This window comes from Marmota monax, unplaced genomic scaffold (assembly GCF_021218885.2).
Source record: "Marmota monax isolate L192 unplaced genomic scaffold, Marmota_monax_Labrador192_F-V1.1 WCK01_AAM20220418_F8-fsc00232, whole genome shotgun sequence".
NCBI lineage: Eukaryota > Metazoa > Chordata > Mammalia > Rodentia > Sciuridae > Marmota > Marmota monax.
Window position 1 is genome coordinate 1,081,652 of NW_026695232.1, and position 25,661 is coordinate 1,107,312.

Sequence of the window (25,661 nt, forward strand, 5' to 3'; positions counted from 1 at the left end):
TATGTGTCTGTATTCTATTCTGCTGGATAGAACTTCTTTGGGACAGGATCTTTTCAAATTCCTCATTTTCTCCTCCACTGCGCCTGAGTCCTGTGCTTTAACCTAATAGATGTTACAAAGATCTTGGTTGAAGGCTAGGAATGATGGCATATACCTGTAATCCCAGCTACTCGGAGGCTGAGGAAGGAGAACTGCAAGTTCAAGACTGGCTGGGCCAATTTAGTGAGCCCCTGTCTTAAAATAAAAAGGGCTGGGACTAAGCTGGGCATGGTGGTCCACACCTATAATCCAACCACTTGGGAGGTTGAGGCAGGAGGATCACAAACTTGAGGCCAGCCCTAAACCAGGCCCTAAGCAACTTAGTGACACCTGCCTGAAAATTTAAAAAAAGGGATGGGGGTGTGGTTCAGTGGTAAAGCTCCTCCTTTCAATCCCCAGTATCTCCCCAGCCCTCCACTCCAATTAATAGGGTGGGGGCTGAGATTATAGTTGAAGGGTAGGGTACATGCCCAGCATGTACAAGGCCCTGGGTTTAGTCCCTAGTACAATAGAAAGAAGAAAAAAAAAAGGAAATAAAATAGGCAAATCCAGATTATTTTTCTGCCAATAACATAAGAGAATTTCCAGTTTATCACACTGGTATCTAGATTTCATGGGGCTTTTTAAAATTTGCACATTTGATAGGCAGAAAATGATGTCTTGTTTGTTTTCATGTCTTTGATTATTGTGAAGTTGAACATATTTCCCAGAGATTTTTAAAACTGGTTTTATTTTTTCCTTTTATGAATCATCTATTCCTGTCAAAGCATTCTTAATCAGGCACTCTGCTTACCAAGTTTGAAAATGTTCCTTAAAATGCTGAAGAACTTTCAATACTACATAGTCAATGAAGTTGGAACTCTCAGCACTTTCTTCAAGAGGAATCCCCAATGCAGACTTAGGGGAAGGCAGAATGCTTGATTCTACCACTGGGTCATCTTGTTTGGAAGAATTTCCTTCATGAGCTCTTGGAACTACCTAGAAGAAGGATTGTACAGTAAAATTAATACATTGGTCAGGATAGGCTAAGTTGTGCTGAGGGAACAAATTAGTCCCAACATTTCCAGTGACTTCATATCACAAAAATTTATCTCTTGTTCTTGTTACATGTCCCTTATAAGGGCACTACACTATATAGACACCTGGATGATAGAAGCACATCATCTCATGGCTAAGGCACCTGAACACCTGTCTTTTTTTTCTCAGCTGAGGAAGAATATACATAGCTTTTCACTGTTGTATCCTAGAAATAATCCTTATCGTTTTTACTCATATTTCATTGGTCCCGCCTTGCCACATGGCATGACTTAACCACAATAGGAACCAGAAAACTGAAGTGAGCAGATAAAATGTTTAATGACTTTTGTTTGTGCCACTGGTATTAATATGAAGTACAAAGTTTTGCTCTGAGTTTTCCTAGGAAATTCACAATGTATGGATATATGTGTGAAATGCCCATCAGTTACTCTTAATGAATTCTCAAGTGTGTATGCTTCAATTTCAATCATTTACATGGCACTGAACTGACATGCAACCTGTTGTCATCTGAAGAGAACTATTTTGAAAATGTTTTTCAATAAATACCCTTATCAGAAGAACTAAAGCAAAAAAAATGAGGCCAGGTTGAAGTCAGTAACTTTATAAGTTTTCAAGTTTATAAAGGAATGGCTTGCATAAGATTTCCCCTTCTTTTTTAGTGAATATAATATTCATAAAACTGTATAAAGCCTTTATGTCTAGTTTAATAAATAACCTTAAAGTAAACACACCTGTAACTACAACCAGGACCTGAATGTTTTTTACTTCAATGCTTGCTATTTTATGGGTTTGCACTTTCCCTTACATGATTAAATAAGAACCAGGTCCAGATAGACCTGCTTGAGTTTGCATTCCAGTTCTCCCACTTACTAGCTACCCTTGTACCAGTTGCTTCTCGTCTCTTGTGCCTCATCTGAAACACTGGGAATATAATACTGCTTACCTGCTATGGTTTGGATGTGGCTTGTCCCCACCCAAACTGATGTTAAAATTTGGTTCCCAGCAGAGCTTTATTGAGAAGTAGTGGAAGTGATTAGGTCATGTGGAAGTAAGTTAGGTCCAGAGGGACTGGATCGATTACCACCAGAGCAGAAGTTATAGAGCAAGACTGGCACCTCTCCCTCATACTTCCTCCTGGTGTCTCTCATCCATGTGCTCTCCTTACATGCACGCCTGCTTCCCTGTCCCCTTCCCATGTGGAGGAGCACATGGCCCTCGCTAGAAGCTAAGAAGACTCACACCATGATCTCGAACTTTCCAGTCTCTAGAACACTGAGCTAAATAAACCTCTTTATTTTTATTTTTTTATAAATCACTCATGCTTGGGTCCCCCATGGTGCTGGGAATTATTGAACTGAGGGCTTCATGCATGTTAAGCACATACTGTACCCCAGTCTCTGTATTCTGTAACAGCAACAAAAAATGTACTAAGACATTACCTTATATGATCACTGAGGGGAATAAAATGGTCAGACTATATAGGAAAAATTGTTAGAACATTGCCCAAAACATAGTCAATGCTCTTTAGTGATGATGGTTATCATAAAGATATATATTGAAAACCATAATTTTATTTTATATGGAGGTTTTTATACATAGGTACCTTTGTTATCAATCTAAAGAACTTCAGATAAATCTGCTATTGTTACTCAGAGACCCTAGAACGGGAGCAAATTAAAGTACAGAAAGGAAAATAATGCCTGGAAAAAAATTACACATCAACTGTAGCTTTCTAAAGGTTGAAAGCACTGATAAAGATTTTCTTAAAATTTCATCCTTTAAGACAAGCTTTTTCTCATTGACCCAAAAGTCCATATGTGTGAGGATAATTAAACACATTGAATTCTTTTGCCCTCCTAGAGTGTGACCTAATAGCATCACAGAATTTGAATCAGTAGCGACAGGAACAGTGGCTTTCAGCACCCTTTGGCTATGGTCTGCAATAACAAATGCATTTTATATTATGACGCAAAATACACATGTCTACATTTGTGTGTAAATATTCATATATCTGCACACTCACACACATGTTGGAAATGAAAGTTCTATGACATGCATATGACTTACTCAATGCACTGCATGCTACTCTTTTCTGTCTTATATTTTGTGAATTTATTTATTTTTAAATGTGCTTGTTTTGCTTATTTTTCAAGCTGTGCATGGACCAAACTTTGTGGGTTGAAATAGAGCTGGATGACAGAGCAGCAGGTCAAATTCCCAAGAAGCAGAGCTGGAGATCTTAACATGAGTGATTGAAAGGGACGCTCTCAGGGACCACTGTTAAGGGGGTGAGGAAAAGCAAACTAGAAGAGGGAGCAACTAAGCAAGGAAATGGCTTCAGGTGACCTCTAGCCTCCGGCTCCATCCTGCAGAGATGGATGGAGCTCAGTAGCCCCGAGGGAAGAAATCCCTTGGAGAAGTAGTCAGCAATGTGGAAACTGGTAAAAAAAAAAAAAAAAAAGATGCCCAGGGATCTGGGTAGGGCGCCAACATCACATGCTGCTCAGAATATTGCATCTTTAATTGTTCAGCCTAGTGATTTTTGTGTTCAGGTGTTTTTAGGAACCCCTGAATACAAACCTCATCAGGAATCACCATGGTGCATTTATGTAATTAACGTGTAACGTTTGGTTATGGGGGTACCTGTCTGAGGAAAGAAAGTAGGTCACTGTTTAATGCAACAAAGAGTTCTTGATTGAATGTGGGAGTCAGTATAGCTGCAACTTAAGATGACAGTGTCTTTCTATGTGAAAATAAATTTATAAAGTGTGTGTCATTATCAGCCAGGGGTTTTGCTCTGTGATAGAGGGCTTGTCTGGCATATGTGAGGCCTTAGGTTCTGTTCCCAAGCACAGCAATAAATAAACTAAACTTAAATTAAATAGACATAATTCTCAAGGTAACTCATAATTCAGCAGCTTATTATTATGTCAAAAACTAATAAGACTAGCTGGGTGTGGTGGTGAATGTCTGAAAGTGGCCACTCAAGAGGTTGAGGTGGAAGGATCAAAAGTTTCAGGTCAGCCTCAGCAATGTAGTGAGGTCCTTAGCAACTTAGTGAGACCTTGTCTCAAAATTAAAAATAAAAAGGGCTGGGTATATAATTCAGCGGTAATATACCCCTGGGTTCAATCCTTTGTACCAAAATATATACATATATACACACACACTAATAAGAACTATAATTAACAAAACTCTTAATTTGCATAAGGAACTTATGCTACTAGATTTACAGATAAATATTTTAAGGTGGCTGTTATTATTTCTATTTTTCAAGGGGAAAACTGAGGCCTAAAAAAGTTAAGGAACTTTCTCAGCTGTTTCAAAGTCAAATTTTGAACTTCAATTGCTTTACCTGTAAGTCTTCTCCCTTCAAAATGACATTGTCAAAAAAAAAAAAAAAGCCAAAAATTCCAAAAAAAATGACATTGTCTAGTTTTCCTTCAGGTTTACCTCCATCAGTTCTAGTCCTAAAACCATGAGCAGAATTAGCCATCACTGGATTAGAAAGTATTTTTCATTTTAAATTGATTTAAAGTATTTTGTGTTTTAAATTGATTTTCTGAAATAGGATTTCTTGTTCTCTAATGTAGCTCATTAATCAAGTCAGCCTGAATATAATCACAATGGAAATAGGAATATTCTCCCCCACTTGTTTTCATATTCAGATATAATTATTAAGTAAACTAATGGAAGAATCAAAGTACACACACATAATCTCCATACCTGCTCTCCTGCTCTGGATTTCGCCATTACCTTTATTGAATTAAAGATGTTCTCAGCTCCTAGGCTCTGGTTTGCCAGTTCAGACACCCAGCCAAACTGCTCGCTCATCTTCTCCATCAGATACATGGTGTCCTCCAAGTGATGCTGGACCATCTGGACAACCTGGTCGTATTGCTCATTGGACACATTGACCAGTCTAAGGGCCTTATCCAGTTCTATGTGTAGGTCAGCCACATTGGGACAGTCTAGTAAAGAAGACACATGGTAAAAGAGAAAGTCCCTGGAGCCTGGTGGTGAGTGACATGGGCTTAAATCTCAGAGAGTTCCTAGTTTGTGCCTGCAGTTCTGATGAGTGGCCATTCATATTGTCCGTGTTGGTTTCCAAGGGGATCCAGTTAATGATATGGTTTTATATAATAGAAACAAGGCTGGAAACAGAACTTCGTATTGTAAATACAACATTCCTAACTACCCATGTTAAGGAAAAAGAAATATTACTAAAGCAGAAGAAGATCCTGCTGTGCCCCTTCATAGCATGTCCTCTTAATCTCCTTAAAAGGAAACTACTGTTTTAAATTTGGATGTGAAAGTCCAGTACCAGTAATTGGCATAGGAAAGAGGAAACCCTACTGGTAAACACTTAAAATTAGGACCAAAAATGTATATAGTAAACTGTGAAAACATGACTAGTGATGTTTGGAAAAATATTTTACTTATCTTGTATTTATCAGACATGAGATTATAACTAGAGCTATGTGCTTAGTCTTAGAAGAAAGTATCAAATATCTATTGAAGAGGCAAAATTACTGTTTGATCAAATATAGGAGAGCCATTTGTAATAACAAAACTTTGAAACAACTTAAAGGTACTTCAACTAGTGAATGGATAAATAAATTGTGATGTTACTACATAGACCAACATATAACAGTGAATTAATGAACTAGAGCCATGTGTATTCACATGGCTAAATTCACAAACTACACCGAGTGAAAAAGTTGTAAGAGAATAAATAAGAATAATATTTATATTGTTAAGGAAAGTTATCCAGAACTTGGGAATAAGGCTCAGGAACAGCTGCATGTCCTTCTAGGGTCATACTGAGGCATTATCTCAGAGGCCCACCTGCAGATCCCTCATTTCTCAAGGGAAATGATCCTTCATTGGCTTTATTATACACTGTTGATTAGAGCCAGACTCTATGAAGTTAGATATAAATTATGGATTGAAAAGTTGCAAATGATTTTTGTCTAGCAGATATGTCTAGTCTGATAGAAAAGATAACTACAAAAGTTATTGCTATGGTTGCTCTCTAATGTACTAACTAGTTTTATATCTAACTTTGTATTCTTATTTCAGCATTTTGTCTATTCTTGACTATAATACTTCAGTGTCTTATACTCATTTGAACTAGCTTTAACACTCTGCAGTTCCCCTCAATAAGAAATTACATTAATTTTGACATTCATATATATATATATATATATATATATATATATATATATATATATATATGAATCATTTTTTTAAGTTTAAAAATTATGCTTTGAAGTTGGGCATGGTGATACATGCCTGCAATCCCAGAGGCTAAGGAGGCTGAGGCAGGAGGATTGCAAGTTCAAGATCAACCTCAGCAACTTAGTGAAGCCCTAAGGACTTAGTGAGACCCTGTCTCAAAATAAAATCATAACAAATGGGTTGGGGATACGGCTTAGTGGTTAAGCAACACTGGATTCAATTCCTGGTATATATGAGTGTGTGTGTGTGTGTATATATATATATGTATGTATATATATATACACACACCCACACACACACATACACATACACTTTGACAACATAATATATATATATTGACAACATAATATATATATTATACCAGGAATTGAACCCAGGGGCACTTAAACACTGAGCCACACCCCCAGCCCTTTTTGTATTTTATTTACAGACAGGGTCTTGCTGAGTTGCTTAGGACCTTGCTAAGTTGCTGGGTCTGGCTTTGAATTTGTGATCCTCCTGCCTTAGCCTCTGGAGCTGTTGGGATTACAGGCATGCACCACCACTCCTGGCTGGCAATATAAAAATTTTAAAAAATATGGCTAAGTATGGTGTATGCATATACATATATGTGTATTATATAAATAAATACATGATAAGAGCATACATACAAAGAAATAATAAATACCAAATTTAAAATAGCTACTTTCTTTTGAGAGGATACTCAAAGAGAATGTGATATGGAGGAAGACAATGTGGGGTTTCATCTGTTTCAGTGAAGTATTTTTTAATCTAGGCTGTAGGCACATGAGTTTTTGTTTAATTGTTCTTTATATAACATTGCATTTTACAATATAAGTTTTTAACACTATGGGAGCATGTTAGGTTATCCTTTCTTTATATTTTACCTTTGTAACAATCAACTTACATTGCATTTATGCTATATTACCGGATGTATACAGTATCCATTAGCTAATTGCTATAGTTTGGACATGGAATATCCCCCAAAAGCCCTTGTGTTAAAGGCTTGGCTCCCAGCCCAAAGGCGGTGGACACTTTAAGAGGCGGGGTCTTGTGAGAAATCTTTAGATCATTGGGAGTCTGCCTGGTCTCTTCTCTTTTGCTTCTTCCTGCCACATGGTAAGAGATTTCACTCTATACACTTTCATCATGATGTGGAACCTTGTCACAGGTCCAAAGCAATGGGGCTAATCAATTATGGACTACTAGCCAAAATGAACATTGTTTTTCCTTATAAGATTTATCTCAGGCATTTTTATAGTAATGGGAAGATGGAGAGGGGGGATAGTAGAGGATAGGAAAGGCAACAGACACTAGTATGGCAGTATGTAAAAAAGTGGATGTGTAACTGATGTGATTCTGCAATCTGTATACGGGGTAAAAATGGGAGTTCATAACCCACTTGAATCAAATGTATGAAATATGATATGTCAAGAACTATGTAATGTTTTGAACAACTAATAATAAAAATTAAAAAAAAGTAATGGGAAGATGGATAACATTGGTATGTATTGGTTCTCAGATACATTTATATTATCTGATTTTTTCCTGTTATTATCTTGTGACAAGCAGGGACAGATTATTCATCAACTCCTTTAGCTTAATAGAAGGAAATAAATAGATGTTAATGATACATAGATGGGCTGCCTGAGTGGGGTGATTTTTGTCAGTGGTCCATTTATTCACATATATTTTTCTGTTATAAAAACATATAACATTTTCTGTTTCTTCTTTACACAATCTTATATGCAACCCTGCAACTGAAAAACCAAAATACTTAAATAATAAAAACTATTGATATTCAGACATCTTATTTAATCCTCAAAAGATCTGTATGCAGTACATGTTTTACTCTCCTTTTCCAAATGAAAAAACAGCAGCCCAAAGAGTCATCCAGTCTGTAATTTAGGAGGAATAAGATCCAGTTGATAGTCAAACCATCGAAGAGCAGTGCTTTCCAAACTTTTTCTACCAAGACAGATTTTATTTATTTATTTATTTATTTTTTTAAAGAGAGAGAGAGAGAATTTTAATATTTATTTTTGAGTTATCGGCGGATACAACATCTTTGTTTTGTATGTGGTGCTGAGGATCGAACCCGGGCCGCACGCATGCCAGGCGAGCGCGCTACCGCTTGAGCCACATCCCCAGCCCCCCCAATTTTTTTTTTTTTGGTGGTGCTGGGGATTGAACCCAGGGTCTTATGCATGCAAGGCAAGAACTCTAATAACTGAGCTATATCCCCAGCCCCATCAAGACAGATTTTAGATGTTAATTTTTCTGATATACATTCTAAGATGGGATAGATGTGTTCATGGAAAGGACATTTGGCCTGAGAGGGATGTAGAAAAACAGACAAGTACCTTGATGGGATGGATGCTGCTTTCAAAAGAAGGGCAGAGGGGGGAGGGAGAGGAGAGGGAACAAAGTGGAAGAAGAGAAAACAATCCTGGCTTCTGTCCTGTAGCCCAGGGAACCCACCCCCCAATCCCCATAAGCCCATCCAACCAGAGAATTCAGAAGAGCCCAGGCTGGTGATATTCAAATAGAGGGTGAAAGGGGGTGTTGTTGACTATATTTGGGTATTATAAGCACCCAAATATTTGATAGACTATTACATTCATCTTTTAGTTATTTAGTTGAACACAAAAATTAGAATGGGAACCTCACTCCTTTTGAGTTGCAAAGTATGAAAATGTATAGAAGTTCCGCAGTGAATTAACTTGCATGACGAGATTGAAGACCAGTTTCTTTAGTAGAGAATATTAATCGGTAAAGCACAAGATACCTTGGACAGGGTGATTGAGAGAGTTGGGTTGGATTTGGGTTTTGTGGGGTTTGTTTTGTTTGTGGTGATAAGAATGGAATCCAGGACATCTCACATGCTAGGCATATGCTCTACCACTGAGCTACACCCCTAACCAAAGCAGGGTATTTAAGTAAAAGAAGCACCACATGGGATGGGGATGTAGCTCAGTGGTAAGAGCACTTGCCTAGCATGTGTGAGACCTTGATCTCAATCCCCAGTGCCACAAAAATAAAGTAGTAGTATGTTAAAAAATCAAACAAAATTAAGATATGTCTAATGATTTTTAATATTATAGAATATAAAACACATGTATGTTTATCATAAAGTTTGGAAAACACAGACAGGAGTATAAAAATTATTCTTAATCTTTTTAAAAAATTTTTTTAGTTATAGATGGACATAATTCCTTTATTTTATTTATTTATTTTTATGTGGTGCTGAGGATTGAACTCAGTGCCTCAAACATGTTCGTAAGCCTTCTACCACTGAGCCACAACCAAAGCTCTCATCCTTAATCTTAAAACCTAAAAATAATCTTTATTAGTCTTATGGTATATCTAACGATATATGGTGTGTGTGTGTGTGTGTGTGTGTGTGTGTGTGTGTGTGTGTTTGGTACCAGGCATTGAAACCAACGGTGCTTAACTATTGAGCCACATCCCCAGCCCTTTTTATATTTTATTTAGAGTTGCTTACAGCCTTACTAAATTGCTTAGGTTAGCTTTGAACTTACAGTCCTTCTGCCTCAGCCTCCTGAACTGCTGGGATTACAGGTATACACTGCCACTCCCAGTTTATGTTAGCTTTTTCAAGATCAGAACAACGTATTCTCCCTTTTTTCTAAACAGTTAAATTAGGTACATTACTCACTGTTAGAGGGCTGTGGACAGAAAGCAAATGAGAGGACAAAGGAATTTCTACTGGTTGGAAGGAGCTGCTCTTGTTGTAGGTGTAAATATTACTCCAGTGGTCTTTGGATTGGGTGGAAATGAAAGGTGCAAGAGCTATTATTTTATACTTAGCAACTTATGATTCCGTCTTTTCTGAAATTGCTTTGGAGAATAATTTTTCTTTAAAGACTACTCAGTTGAGTCCTAGATAACAAAGTGACTCACCCAAAGTTGCCAGCTAGTATGGAAGGATACTTTATGAAGGTACTGATTTGTGTTGCTCTTACTATATCTTCCAACCTCCTTCTACCAGTTATTATCCACACTTTTAAAATGTTCTTCCTTAGGCCTTTAGCAAGATAAAATGCCAAAGCATAGGAACCAAAAGCTCTTCTTGTTTTTTAGAAAGAAACATTTTGACCTGGCTCTGTTGGGATGAGAGGAGTAACTTTATTAGGAGGAAGACAGAGAAAGGGAGGAAGGGAGGAGGACAGGAGGAAGGATCTCCTGCCTGGGGAAGGTCACTCTTGGCCAAATCTGGGAGGGAAAGGCTTGCTGGGAGCTGTAAAAAAGAGCCACTTTTCCTATTTAAATACTAACTAGTCAGGCCATCAGGGAAGGCAGTAGTCATGGCACACTGTAATCCTGGCTACCTGGGAGGCTGAGGTGGGAGGATCACAAGTTCTAGCAACTTAGTGAGATGTGGTCTCAAAAAACCAAAAAGAAAAAAAGAAAGAAAGAAAAGCAAAGACTGAAGATATAGCTCAATAGTAAAACAATACTGAAAATTAATAAGCAAACACTAATTGGTCAATTAACCCACCAAATGGAAAGAGCTAATGCTACTTAAAAAAAAGATAATAATAACTCACTTGGATAAAAATTAACTTATTTAATGGGAAGTTTTTCTTCATTGGTGGATTTTCTTTTTCTTTGTGGTAAGAGTTGACCTAATTTGCTCATTGTTTTTCTCTTTTGCTTATATTAGTGTTTGCTTGGTCTTTAATCATAAAAAGTCTCATAGGGGCTGGGGATGTGGCTCAAGCGGTAGCGCGCTCGCCTGGCATGCGTGTGGCCCGGGTTCAATCCTCAGCACCACATACAAACAAAGATGTTGTGTCCGCCGAAAACTAAAAAAAAAATAAATATTAAAAATTCTCTCTCTCTCTCTCTCTCTCTCTCTCTCTCTCTCTCTCTCTCTCTTTAAAAAAATAAAATAAAATAAAAAAATAAAAAGTCTCATAGGAGGGCTGGGGTTGTGGCTCAGTGGTAGAGCGCTTGCCTGGCACATGTGAGGCCCTGAGTTTGATCCCCAGCACCATGTTTGAAAAAAAAAAAAAACTAAGTAAAGTTATTGTGTCCATCTACAACTAAATAATAATAATAATAATAATGATAGTCTCACAGGAACAATTAAGAATTAAAGAAAGTAAAAATGTGAATCAACATACTTTGAAAAATAACAATTTATAAACCTACATACAATGAATGCTGCCAGGTGGAAATGAGAGTGCAGAAAAGAACCTGAAAGAAAGCAAATCAATCCACAAAACTTGTGAAAGGGAGATTTTAACCAAATACTGTTGAAACTCTGGAAAAAATAATTATTTACCTTCTGATAAGTAATCCTGACATTTTTGGCATCTTTCTTGTAATCTGAAACATCCAGAAAAATTTTGTCCAAGTTCTCCACACGGTCCTTTGTCCTGCTCAGGTAACGTCTTTGAAATCAGTCCTCCCTGGTCAGAGTCTGCAGGGAACACAACATTTACACATTAGTGTCATTAGAGTTTGCACTTTAAACAACAGGAGACGATGTCCTTGCTTTTTCTTACCAGTCAAAATCTTTTTTCTGTATTCAAACATAAGGGCACATATTGTTGCAATCATGTGCTAGGACCATTTGACATCTATTAAAGATTGCACACACCCTCAAATCCAGGAATCTGATTACTAGGAATTTATTATTAGCACATGCACACACACACCCACACACACACACACATATGAATGCATGTGATTTCATTTGCTAGAAAGCAGCATGAGGGATTGTTAATAAATGTCTCTTAGAAGAAGGACTGGATGGGATGGGAAACTGTGGGTGGGTTGTGTTTATTTTTATTCCTTTGTACATTTGAATTATTTTAAAGCTAGTATCTCTCTCTCTCTCTCTCTCTCTCTATATATATATATATATATATATATATATATACCTTTATTTTGTTTATTTATATACCTTTATTTTATTTATTTATTTTTATGTGGTGCTGAGAATCGAACTCAGCACCTTGCACATGCTAGGCGGGCGCTCTACCACTGAGCCACAACCCCAGTCCCAGTGTGTCTTATTTTTATCATTTTTATTTCTAATATCAATAGGGTTAAGTAACTAAGTGCTTGTAAACCACTTGTCTCTTTAGACATCTATTAAAAAGGAAGGAAGGAAGGAAGGAAGGAAGGAAGGAAGGAAGGAAGGAAGGAAGGAAGGAAATCCTCTAAGGCTGGGAATGTAATTTAGTGGTAAAGTGCTTGCCTAGTATACTTGAAGCCTTGGGTTCCAGCTCTAGCACCATTAAAACCAAACCCAAACAAAAGCTTTAATAATTATTTTAAAAATTTAAAATTATAATTGGGAAGTACATGGGAATTCCAAAGATATTGGCAATGTCTTAAACTGGGTGGTATGCATTTCTTTTATTATACTACTATTCTTTTTTTGCAATATATAGTTATAAATAGTGGGTTTATGATTTAGTAAAATACCTAAAGCAGATCAATTTTTAAGAAACAGGTTTTTTCCTAGGAGAATTAACAATGTATATAAAGTCAACACAATTAAAAAATAACATGAAATATCAAAATATTTCAGGTTTTAAACATTATTTCCTCTCTCCTTTGAATGGTTGTTCATTAGTTAGTTTTAGCTATTTTTCTAATTTTGGCTCTTAGGATGATTATGACCAATAAGGCCCATCCATGATGGTTGACAGACACACAGTAGTCAGTCTTGACTACTGTAATTGACAGAGGTATGTATTTGTTTCTTCTTGCTGCTATAACAGATTACCACAAATTTATTATCTTAAGTTCTCTATGTCAGAAGGCTGAACTGGGCCTCAATGGGCAAACATCAAGGTGTCAGCAAGGCTAGTTTGTTGTGGCCACTCTAGGCAAGAATCTATTTTTATACCATGTCCAGTTCTAGAGACACCTACATTCCCTTGCTGAGGCCCCCTTCTTCCATCTTCAAAGCCAACAAAGAAGGATGAAATATTTCCCCTGCTGCTTTCTCTACAATTATTTTCTGACTCCCCCTTCCACATTTAAGGAGCTTTGTGGTTACATTGAATCCACCCATAATTAAAAATAATCTCCAAATTTAAAATTCAAAAGTCAACAGATTAGCAATCTTTTTTTGTGTGTCGGGGGGAGTGCTGGGTATTGAACTCAGGGGCACTCGACCACTGAGCCACAACCCCAGTCCTATTTTGTATTTTATCTTATTTAGAGACAGGGTCTCACTGAGATGCTTAGCACCTTGCTTTTGCTAAGGTTGGCTTTGATGCTGAGATCCTCCTGAGCCACTGGGGTTACAGTTGTGCGCCACTGCACCCAGCCAGATTATATATATTCATTCATATTTTATATATATATAAACGTTTTTAAAAACCCCTTGCTAACCTTGCTTTCCCTTTGACTTATAACACAACAGAGTCACAGGTTTCGGGGATTAAGCAGTAAATATCTTTGAGCAGACATCTTTCAGCTCGTTACCAAGGAGCAAAGCTCAAAATGTCTCCTCATTAGGTAGATTTTCTAGAGACAACAGACTTATTCCTTCCCAACCACCTAATAGAATGACAAAAACCACTTACAAATACCCTACAGCCTGACTCTCTTGACAGATAGTCCACATTTGCTCATCTGAGACCAAAACACTTCCTCTGCCGAGCTTTCTATACACTGTCTGGCAAGGGAAAGGATACTGGAGAAAGAAGAGTATACTAGTGAAACATAAGCTTTTTTGTTTGCCACTTTATTTTTAACATTTGCATTTACAGAGGACCCTGGATATCCAGGTTATCACAGAGGTAAAGGTGGTACCAAGGGGCCAGCATAGAGGGCGTTGCTGAGAGTGGGGACTGGTCCCCAGATGTGTGAAGGAGAAGGAAGCTCAGGCAAATAGTGGTGACCCACATTTACTAAGTCAATGGGGTCGGAGGGAGCTGCAGTAGTGGGGAGATTATTTAGATCTGGATATGTCTGAATCAGTCCTAATCCTGGCACATATGTAAGGTCGCTATGCAATATGAAGGGAGAGTTGCCATTTTGTTCCAATAAACACATTCAGAATGTTATTCCAAGACAATTGATATTTATTTAAAAGATCAGACAAATATATGTGATAGCACCCCAGCACTGAAATATTTAATCCACTGACCAGATGCTTCTCCTAAATATTGGATGAATTTGGAACCTCAGAATGGAACACCAGACAAAATATTTGACTTAGGAGAAAAATCCACCAGACCCCCCTGAAATAGAGCCCAACAATTCCAGTGATGATGGCTGTTCTCTGCTCATGGAACAATAGAATCTGAAGGATTTGTTTTCTGGCTTGAGTTTCTGAAATGTGTGGGGTAAACCCCTCCTCTATTGAAGCCTGTTATGTTATGCATAGCAGCTTTGAGAATCTGATCCACATGTTGCCAGCTACTACTGATATAAGTGGAAAATAGTCAGCCAGAAGGAGCCCATTTTATTTTTCATTTCAGAGTCGAGAGGTCTTTGATGTGACCTTGTGGTTTCAAAGAGATAAGTCCAAGGAAATAGAGATCGTCCACACAGTAATGCTCATTTCTGAAATGCTAAGTTACTCCATAGAAGCTTGGAGAAGATAGCCCCTGCCTTGAAACATAAAGCAGGATTTTTTTCCCAACATGGAATATTATGCGGGCATGGTTAGTATTAGGAGAAGGCAATTCATATCTAATTTCTATTTCTGTATTTTGGGATTTGCCTATGAGCATCTTCTCCAGTTTGGGGCAAATATTTTATGATCTCGGGAATTATAGTAGTGACTCAGGAAAGTCAAAACACTGAATTTGACCAGTTACATGTGAGACTAGGCTTCTTTACAAAACGGGAGGTGAAGATCCTAAAGGAACTTTAAAGAAAATCCATGATGTTCAAATAGAATAGAGATGAGTCTCTATTTAAGTGAGAGTTTAAAAAGGAAGGAGACAGGCCCAGTGACACACATCTATAACCTCAGCGACTGGGAAGCTGAGGCAGGAGGATTGCAAGTTCAAGGATAGCCTGGGCAACTTAGCAAGACTTTTTCAAAATAAAAAAGGCTGAGGATGTAGCTCAGTGGTAGAGCACCCTGGGTTCAATCCCCAGTACCAAAAAACATCAAAGAAAGAAAAGAGGGATCTGTGTTTTTCAAGTTCTCACCCTAATAGCATTTTCTTCTTTTAGCTTTGAAAATTTGCTCCAAAGACAGAAAATAGCACTAGAGTTCTTAACAATGATGGGAGAAGGATAGTGTTTGACTTCAAAACTCCTTTTAAGAGGCTCTGAAACTTTGGTTATCTACAGATTGTCAGTTCAAGAAATGCTAAAGAGTGACTCAAAACTGTCTACCATTTTCTAAGCTAAACAAAATTTGCCTGCAGCATAGACATCTAAGTAAAAGTGATCGTTTAATACTTGCCTTCGTCATGTTTTGGTGAATCTTCTATTGCACGCAGAGTATGGGTAATTGCTTCACGGAGATTTTCATAAATAGAGCGGCTGAAATTACGAAACAGCTGGAAGAAGTTGGGAATATCCCAGTTTGGGCCAAGATCTGCTTTTTGTGTTGGCTCTTTAGATAAAGCTGGAAAAAGGTAAGGTTCCATTAAGTTGGTTTCTGACATGAAATCGGATTGGAAAGCCTGGTCAAACTCTTGCTGCATCTGTTTGAAGACGTAAAGACTCCTGTTAAAGAGGGATTCCGCAGTCGCAGTCAACTGGAGGAACGCCTTCTCCATCTGGGTCACTTGGGCGTCTTCCTGAGTGTGTTGTTCACTGCTGGGGAGGTGGCTGTGCTCATCGTCATGGAGAGGGAACAGAAACTGATAGATCTTCCTGAAAAACTGCTCAACCTGTGGGGTGGAGTGGGGAACAGACAGGCCATAAAAATTGATTTTCTTTCCGGACTATTTCTTATTGCAAAAGTAAATGTCAGTTTATAGTAAGTAGTCATTCCAAATCAAGAACCATTCTGGGCAAGGTAGGAAAAGGCGATCAACTTTAAAATAATGTATTAACAACACTCTTATCCCTGGCTTTGACTTTTCTATGGAATAGGACCTGAAATTCCTCCTGGTGTAGGTTTGCCCACTGATGGTCTAGAAAGGTCAAGTTCACAATACAGTTGAGCAGTTGTAACTTGAGGCACTGGCAGTAGTTGGTTTGCTGTTGCCTCAAGGGCACCATCAAAATTGTCAGAAAACTGTGAAGAAGGCTCTTGTCCTTCACTTGTCTTCATTTTTTTTTTTAATTCTTTAGTGAGTTGGGCACAGTGGCACATGCCTATAATCTCAGTGGTTTGGGAGGCTGAGACAGAAGGATCATGAGTTCAAAAGCCAGCCTCAGCAATTTAGCAAGGCCTTAAGCAACAGAGTAAGATCCTGTCTCAAAATAAAATATAAAAAGGGCTGGGGATGTAGCTCACTCAGTGATTAAGTGTTCCTGGGTACAATCCCTGGTACCAAAAAAAAAAACAAAATTATTTAATGAAATATCATTAATGTTTTTATACTCTCCTTTTTCTCGCCTCATAAATGGAAAGGAAAAGATCAATACATCCACAATGAATTATAGATACCATATATAGCTTAATAGGTTATTTAGGGATGGTTACTTATTAGCAATGATGGGAGCCCTCCTGGTTTATAGTCAAAAGAATGAAGCCCTAATTGTAGAATTTTGGGTATCATTCAATGGGAGAAGATTTTCCAGCATCCACCGGGTGCTTTTCTTCATCTCTGACACAGAATCCTGGGCAGACCAGAGTTGCCTTCATATGCTAGTGATAAGGTTATCGGCTATTGAACATTACTGCCATAGCACCACCCACTACTGTTCAAAGTATTCTCCAGGAATTTTTAGAGAACTTGTGACTTTCCCAGAAAGTCATCTGGGTGAGCTGTCTGCCTTTCACTCTGCCAGCTTTTGTTTACTTGGCTCCATCCCCAAAACCAAGACTTTAATTCTGGGTTAAGGTGGTGCATGTCTGTAATCCCAGCTACTCGAGAGGCTGGGGAGGAGGATCACTTGAGCCCAGGAGTTTAAGACCAGCCTGGGAAGCATGGAGGGACCATGCAAAAAAAAAAAAAAAAAAAGACAAAAGACAACAAATACTTGAGAGCCCTGAGAAATATTCATAAGGTCTCAAATCTCCTGGCTTCCAGCCAGGGCTCATCCAACCATATTCTGGTGTATTAGACAATGACAGTGGCTTTTAAAATAAAGCAGATGCAATCAACAGTGGAGACAAATTAGCTTGGCACACTCCTTATCCTAGGGGTTCTCCTTTGTAATTGAGTATGGCACTGCCAAGCCAGGAGCATCCTCTAATTAGTGAGTGCTCTACTAGAAGAGTGAAATTCTAGTCAGTTTTCATATTCTACTCACTTCATGAGGGAGGAGGAAAATTCAGGCCAGTTGAGCCTTTTATAGGGCAAAGCTCATTCTATTCAGGTCACCACCCTCTATGATTCCCTCTGCCCCAAAGATAGCCAAAGGGGCAAAACACAAACATGCCAGTTCCCTAGGACATATATGGATAAAAGGGGACATGAAAGTGTGTGTGTATGTATGCACCCACATGTGTGCATGTGTTACACATAAGAGGATGTGTGCATTCAAAAAGATTGAGGAGGCAGAGAATGTCTTCATATATGTGGCCTCTCGTGGAGAAAAATGAAAGCAGATTGAATCAGAGACTGAAGTCGTATAATTAAGAACACGATTAGACCAACATTTATTGGATGACTACAATGCTCAAATGAAGGCAGAATATATGATCCCTGCCTTCAAAGAGCTCACAGTCTAGTGGAACTTGGTGAATAATAAATACAAGGCTGAAAGAGGGTATTTCTGGTATCCTTAAAAGGAAGGATAAATACTGAATGGTTATTCTAACTTATAAGCTGTACATACACAGATGGTGGCTCATAGCATTTGGGTTAGAGTCTAGATGACAAAAGGCTGATACCAGTTGGGCATCTCTGTTCTAAATATTAATATAAATGTATTTTAAAAAGCTGATCTAGATGCCTTTAGGGCTCTGACATTTTGAGCTCTCTTTTCCTCTTACCGTATTTTTCACAGAGGACCAACCAGGCTGACAGGTTGAATAGAATCTCATGCAGTTACTGTCCAGGCAAGTCCTGCATTCCTCCCAGGAATCAGCCAGAGATGCCTGGCATAACCTTTCTTCTTCCTCCAGATGTTCCTGAACTTCATTCATGAGTTTCACAGCCCCCTAATTAAAAAGTAGAGAAACGAGTCCTATTTCCATTTCATGATTCTCTGTGTGCCTTAGTTGATTCCACTCTTTAAAAAATGTGTGTATGGGGCTGGGGTTGTAGCTTAGTGGTTGAGCACTTGCCTCTCAGGCATGAGGCACTGGGTTCGATCCTCAGAACCACATAAAATAAATAAATAAAACAAAGATAAAAAAAAATGTGTGTATTCTAAACCACTCCTTCCTCCTTCAGGCCCCTTGCCGCTGACAGATCTGCTGCAGCGCTTTCTGTTTAAGAGAAGAGCACTGATTGGTTTTTATTGGAGATTGTGCAAATGTTATTCATGTGTTCATTCATGTGTTCGATAAGGATTTTTCGAGTGTTTGCTATGTGGATGGACATTACACTAGATGAGGGTGAACCAACAATAAAGATGTCACCCCTACCTGGGGGGACCACTGTGACTTACATTCTTACCTGTCTTCTGCATGTCTAGTCTATGGGGGATGTGGAAGATGGTCTGTAAGGCTCATAAAGATGAGATATCTATTTATTTCATTGATATTGCCTTTAACTATTGCATGTTCTCATACACTACAAGAAAGTATAGTTCTTGTATCTTCCCATTGAGTTAACATTCGAATTGCAGAGAATTGTTCATTCTCCTCTTGTGTATTCCAAGCACTCCCCCTTGTGGTGCTGGCTGTATTTGGGCCAGGTCCTGTATCCAGTGGGAAGGAGCCCAGTGCAGTGGGCACCTGTCCCTGAAAGCCTCAGCCTGGCCTCTGGAGGTCCCCAAAGGCTGCCTTCATAGCACATCAGGCCTTTCTTCTTGTGCCCCTGCCTAGCTCCCTGGCCTCCCTCTGAGTGTGGGCTTTTAAGACTGACTCCCTGTTTGCCTTAGATGAAGTTAAGGGGATGAAGAGCATAATTGACTGGTCCATACAAAGATAGAACTAAAGGCCTTTCCCTTTAGTGAAAAATGCCTATAGGAGGAAAAAAGTTTTGGTACTTAAAAACCAAATTATTGCCAGGCACAGTGGTACACATCTGTATTTCCAGTGACTCGGGAGACTGAGGCAGGAGGATCACAAGCTCAAGGCCAGCCTCAGTAAATTAGAGAGGCCCTAAGCAACTTAGTGAGACCTTGCCTCAAAATAAAAAAATAAAATAAAATAAAGGGCTAAGGATGTGGCTCAGTGGTTAAGCACCCTTGGTTCAATATCAGTACAAAACAAAAATTATTGTACATTATTTTAACACAATGGAAAAGAAAAAGAAACCACTCTATCCTGGCATATTGAGCCCAAAGAACCCAGGCTCTGACAGTCTTCCACATTTCCTCTGTCTGGCTTGGATTTTTCAGTTGGCCTCATTGCAGAGTTCTGGTGCTGAGCCAGGTAGCATTTGTTACCACCCACATTGGAAAACCAGCAGGGCCCAGGCTGCCAAATGCACATGGTGACCCAAACAGAATCTGTGTGTGTGTGTGCCCCTGGGCTTTGCAGAACAATGTTGGAAACCTACATCTTCTTAAGAATGGTTGTTTCACTCCAGCAGGCAACAATACCTCGTGAGTTTTCTCAGTCCCAATTTTAAATATTCTGCACATTATCCCCTTAAATCAAAATCCCAGTATTCCCAGTTCTGAACTATACTCACAGTGTATCCCTGGGCAAATTACTTAATATATCTAAACTTTAATCTCTTCATTAGCAAATTGGAATAATAGTACGTGCTCCCTTTTAAGGTTTTTGTATTAAATGATATAAAGAAGCAAGTCAATTAGCACATTCTTACAATTCATTATTCTCAGACTTGTTTTCACTCACCCATTTAGAAGCATAACAAAGACCATTGACCAAATTACACATCCCAACTTTTAAAAATGAAATGTCCTGGATGAAGTAGATCTCTGGTTTAGGAATATCTTACTATACCTTCTATTTCTCCTAAATGTTCCACCCATGGACATGGACAGAGTCCACGTTTAGAACTATATTCTTCTTCTTCTTTTTATTTTTTTTTTGTACCAGACATTGAACCCCAGGGCACTAACCACTTAGCAACATTCCCAGCCCTTTTTTCTTGTATTTTATTTAGAGACAGGGTCTTGCTGAGTTTCTTAGGGCCTCACTAAGTTGCTGAAGCTGACTTTATCTTGCAATCCTTATGCCTCAGCCTCCCCAACTGCTAGAACTCTATTTTTATAGTTCACAGCTCATCAAAATACCCAGGAACCTGACATAGGGGACAAATCAGTATGGGCCACTTGTGGCTTTCTCATTTTAGTAAGTTTCAGATGCTCTCAATCAATATTAATGGGTGGGGGGAGTGGCATGGGACTGTGATGATGTCACGTCACCTGACGGGTGGTACTCAGTACCAGGAGACTGGGTGTGCCAACCCCATATTTACCAAGTCATAATTTGGCTAAACTGATCCTTATTCTAGGTTTACCGTAAGTTCAGGGAGAGAGACTCAGGGTTAAAGACCTTCTGCTCCATTAACTTTTTAATTGAGTGCCCAAATGCAGTAAGCTTTTGGGTCCTAAGTAGGTTTTTAAGAATAAATAGAAATTCTCCCAGTTGCTGGGGCCAGAATTGAAACCAACATTTGCTTACTTGATCCACCCCTAACTGGAATATTCTCTTCCTAGTACTACAGCCTTCGCTTGCCAGGAGGCTCCAGCAACTGAGAAAAACACAAAGCCACCGAGTCCCGCATGCACACATCTGCTGGCTTTCTCCCCGATCATGCCTTTCAACGTTGGAGTAACGTGTTAATTAACATCTCCAACCTCAGTTTTCTTAGCTGTAAAATGAAAGTATGGTTTACCCAGATGTTTGAAGCATTCCATGTGATAATGTGTTTTGTAAAAGCTCTGTTAATGACATTGAGCGTCACTATTCCCAGGTGGCCAGACTCACAAGCCCACCAGGGTAGAACCCAGCTTGAGGGACTTCCATGTTGTCCTGACGTTGAGCTATTTTAGATTTCCTCAAAATCTTTTAATTGCTGCCAAAGGGAGGAGGGTTTGCAGCTGCTGGTCAGGCAATCTCCTTTCCCTGCCAGGAACCCAGCCTGACTCCAGGTGGTAGGTGTGGCTGGAGCATTAACTGGCCTGGTGACAGGCTGACACACCGCTTTGGGGTCAGCCTGTCAGACTCTGCTCTAGTTGCTTAATGGACTCTCAGAGGCCAGGATGCTCGGGAGGGAAGAGATGTGAGCAGTTAGCTGGAATTCACTGACCCCCAACTTTATAGGTGTATGTGTAGAGGTAGAGGTAGGAAATGTTAGAACTCCGCTTGTATTTTTTAATTTGAAAATAGATGGAGGAATTTGATCTCCAACACTGAAATGTTTGTGTGTGTATGTGTATATGTATTAGAAGTACACAAACACGTATATGGGGAAGGGAATTGGGTAGTTGTTTAATACGCATGGATTTTGGGTTTTTGCAAAGTGAAAAGAATTCTGGAGGTTGATTGAGCAACATTCTAAATGTATTTAACTAAATACTGCTGAACAGTACACTTAAAAATGACCAAGATGGGTTTGCTTAGTGGTAAACATATGCTTAGCACATGTGAGGCCCCGGATTCAACTCCCTGCACCCCCCCACAAAATTATGATAGTAAATTTAAATTTTATATTATTTGTATTTTGCCACAATTTGACATTATTTTTGTTAGAGTTTTTATTTCATCTTGGATTAAGGATAATGTTGGAAGGTAATCTTTTTTAAAAAATGTAATTTTTTGAGTGTTATGTTAATTGTTATTTAACAGTTTAATTTATTAAATTATTGAGTATGTAATGTCTATAGTTTGGACAATTTTTTAAAAATATTTATTTATTTATTTTTAGTTGTAGTTGGACACAGTACCTTTATTTATTTATTTTTATGTGGTGCTGAGGATCAAACCCAGGGCCTCTACCCTGAGCCACAAACCCAGTCCTATATTTTAGAAATTTACAGAGTTTTTTTTTTTTTTTTTACAGTAGTTTATGAACAATTCTCAACATCTTTCAAGACATTTATATAAAATGTGTATTCTGTATTGGTAAAAGACATAGTGTGAACTACAGCTATTTAGTAAAGCTGTACTTGAATTTTTAAAAATAGATGAGGGACTGAGGGTGAAGCTCAATGGTAGAATGCTAGACTTACATGGGTTCAATCCCCAGCACCACAAAAGATAAATAAATAAAACGGATTTGGCTGATGCAATATTTAATGTACACTGGTGCTCTCTTGAGTGCCCATGTCAGACACTGCACGTAGTCAACTGTGAGGTCTTCCAGAGAAAAGGATTCTTTCACATTCTGGAACACTGGCGGGGGCTCCCTCTCTCTCTGTTCCTTTGAAACAAATTGTAATGAGTCCCTGTTTGAGAGGATTCAGGTGGACCAATGAATTTTATTATCTAGTTGTAACTAAACTAACCCTCACAAAATGGAGAGAAAGATTCTTGGGATGAGGGAGACCTGGACTATTAAAACATGAATATGAATAATGTAAGTGTAAGTGCATAAAAAGCACATGACAGAGCTGACCACTCTTCATCGTGAGCTCTGTGTTGGCCACATGACAAAGTAAAACTATAATGAGCTAATCAGATTTGGCAAGTCAGCTAAGACTTTCAAAATATCTAGATTATTTTGAAATCTGGATCTGATGATGAACCTCACCCAAAATACATGTTGTACCTCGAGATACTAATGGTAGCAATTCATGTATCTAGTTTACAAATAAAATAATATGCACATATTTAGTAGTGAGTGCTAACACATTTTTAGTTATAGGGATGGCAGATGAAAAAATGTTGGAGATAACTGATCTAGCCCCCAAGTTCCCTGAACACTTTTGACTCGATATCCTAAATCAAAAAGGTCTAAGAATAAGCCAAGTGTGGTGGCATATGCTTGTAATCCCAGCAGCCTGGGAGGCTGAGGCAGGAGGATCTCAAGTTCAAAGCCAGTCTCAGCAACTTAGTGAGGCATGTCTCTAAATAAAAATATAAAAAGGGCTGGGATGTGATTCAGTAGTTAAGTATCCTTGGGTTCAATCCCTGATACCCCCCAAAAAGTGTTATATTCATGTACAAATAATGCATAATGAATTCCATTATTATGTATAATTATAAGGCACCAAAACAGTAAAAAATAAAAAAAAGAACAGATTGTTTTTTCTTTAATTATGGTACCTGCTTTTCTTCTTTGCATTTCTTCAAGGTTGTCATTAGTTTGGTATGTTCTTCCTCTCTTCTTTCCATCGTGAGTTTCATCTGCTTAATACCAATCAAAGCCTTCTTCACCTCTCCATCTCCATCTATCTCCCCAGCCTCAGAAAAACCTGAAAGATGCATTGCAGGAGTTTTTCGTTTGTTTGTTTGTTTTTAAAGATCTGATTAGATTATTAAACAATGAGTTCACCAATATTTCATGTCTCCTTAATAGAGGTTTCATTGTTCTATAGATTCATATTTTGAAAGCAGATTGTAATGCATTATCTGTCAGCTGCCACATGGATAATACCTTCTGTCCCTTACCTGAAAGCTCCTGAACAAGTCAGAGCTCATTTAACCTCGTTCTTGTCATTTTTTGCAGGCCTTATTTTCATTTATCCATTTTTCCCTTCCATTTAGGTCTCAAGTGGGGACTTCAAACACAATGAACGATTTCCCTTTTTCAATTTTAATTACCTTCCAAGAAGTCATCAAACCAAGAAAGAATCTCATACAACAAGATTCCTTCATAACCTAGTGGATATCTCTTTCCCACCTTTCATAAGCCCTAAGCGGGTATAAATTTTGTTGTCTTTATTTCTTCTCAGTAGCCAGTGCGGCCTCCTGAGAAGCTTGTTCTTGCCTCTGAATTTAATTATAGACTCCAAATCAGCCCCATTTTAGCTAATTTATTCGTCTAAGTGGTTAAGTACCCCAAACCTGTGTCACTAAGAAAGGTCACAAGTCAATGCACAGAAACAACCAGATTGAGTGTAATTATAACCCATTCTTTTGCTCGTTTAAGAACAATTACACAGATTACTCTAATGGTTTAAATTCTTTAAATGCTAGAAAAGTATTTCACTGTTCATTAAAGCAGTGCTGAGAAGATACCGAACATCTGGATGGTACCAAAAAAAAGGCAGTCAAAAAAGCAGGCACGTTTTATCTACAGGATAGCAAACATCTGGATATGGGAACACTCGCTTGCAGAGACTTGATTGGAATTTTCTATTTTTATCCAGATGTTTGGCATCATGACGACGTGGTTTAAGTGCCCAGAGAACTTCTCACAGTGAGATGTAGTGGATGCCGTTATCTCTCTATAAGCCACTATAAGTCACTATAAATGCCAGCAGGATAGGAAAACATGCAAACAGGACACCGCACAGATAAGAAACCAAACATACTCTTCAGGTTTTCACCGATGATGGCAGTTTTGTCGTTCCAAGTAGGTGCACAGTGACACTTCAGCCATAGCAGATACGCAATAAACACCAAGAGTGGTGGCTTCATGTTCCTGCTGTTACTGCAAAGGAAAAATAAACTGCATCACGTGTCTTCTATGAGGTTAGTTTCTGTTGGCATCAATTGAAAACACATGGGCTCCAAAGCATTTTTCTGTCAATTTTTCTTTATGACTTTAGACATCTTAGGTTAATATGCCTGGGACATAGGGAAAGTTAAGATATAAGTTAAAAAAACAACAACCTGGGGTCCCTGTTTAGTTTACACTTTTTGTGACAGTTAAATAAAGTCGTCCTGGATGTATTTGAACATTGAGGCAATGGATACTGTGTATCACAGCCCCATTTTATTTTCTTGTCATCGGTAAACATCTCTTAAGACAGAGTTAATTATAATACGTCACTGAAATTCTAAGTCCTATGATCCTTCTGCCTCAGCACTACTAGGCTTTACTCTTTTATGAAGGAAAAACAGTCTCACATATTTTTCTCCTGCTTTTCTTGTAAAACTTGTGATGCTATATGAATAGTGCACATTTAGATTTTGTCTCAGATAACTAATTTCCTTTTAAATATAATTGGACTCTGGGCATGGTGGCACATGCCTATAATCCCAGCAACTCAGGAGGTTAAAGACAGAGGCCCAC

The 25,661-nt window shown here is 38.4% G+C and overlaps 1 protein-coding gene across 1 annotated transcript; it reads right to left on the reverse strand.

The window, feature by feature from the left end:
* Positions 1-722: 722 nt before the first annotated feature.
* Clul1 (clusterin like 1) lies at positions 723-25,078 on the reverse strand. The gene is made up of 7 exons (XM_046438511.2): positions 24,958-25,078; positions 23,747-23,895; positions 18,386-18,553; positions 15,734-16,166; positions 11,630-11,767; positions 4,834-5,048; positions 723-1,017 (listed from the first exon to the last, which is right to left on the reverse strand). Exons 1-7 carry the CDS (start codon positions 25,061-25,063, stop codon positions 829-831), a joined length of 1,398 nt encoding a protein of 465 aa, XP_046294467.1. The 5' UTR covers positions 25,064-25,078; the 3' UTR covers positions 723-828.
* Positions 25,079-25,661: the final 583 nt, after the last annotated feature.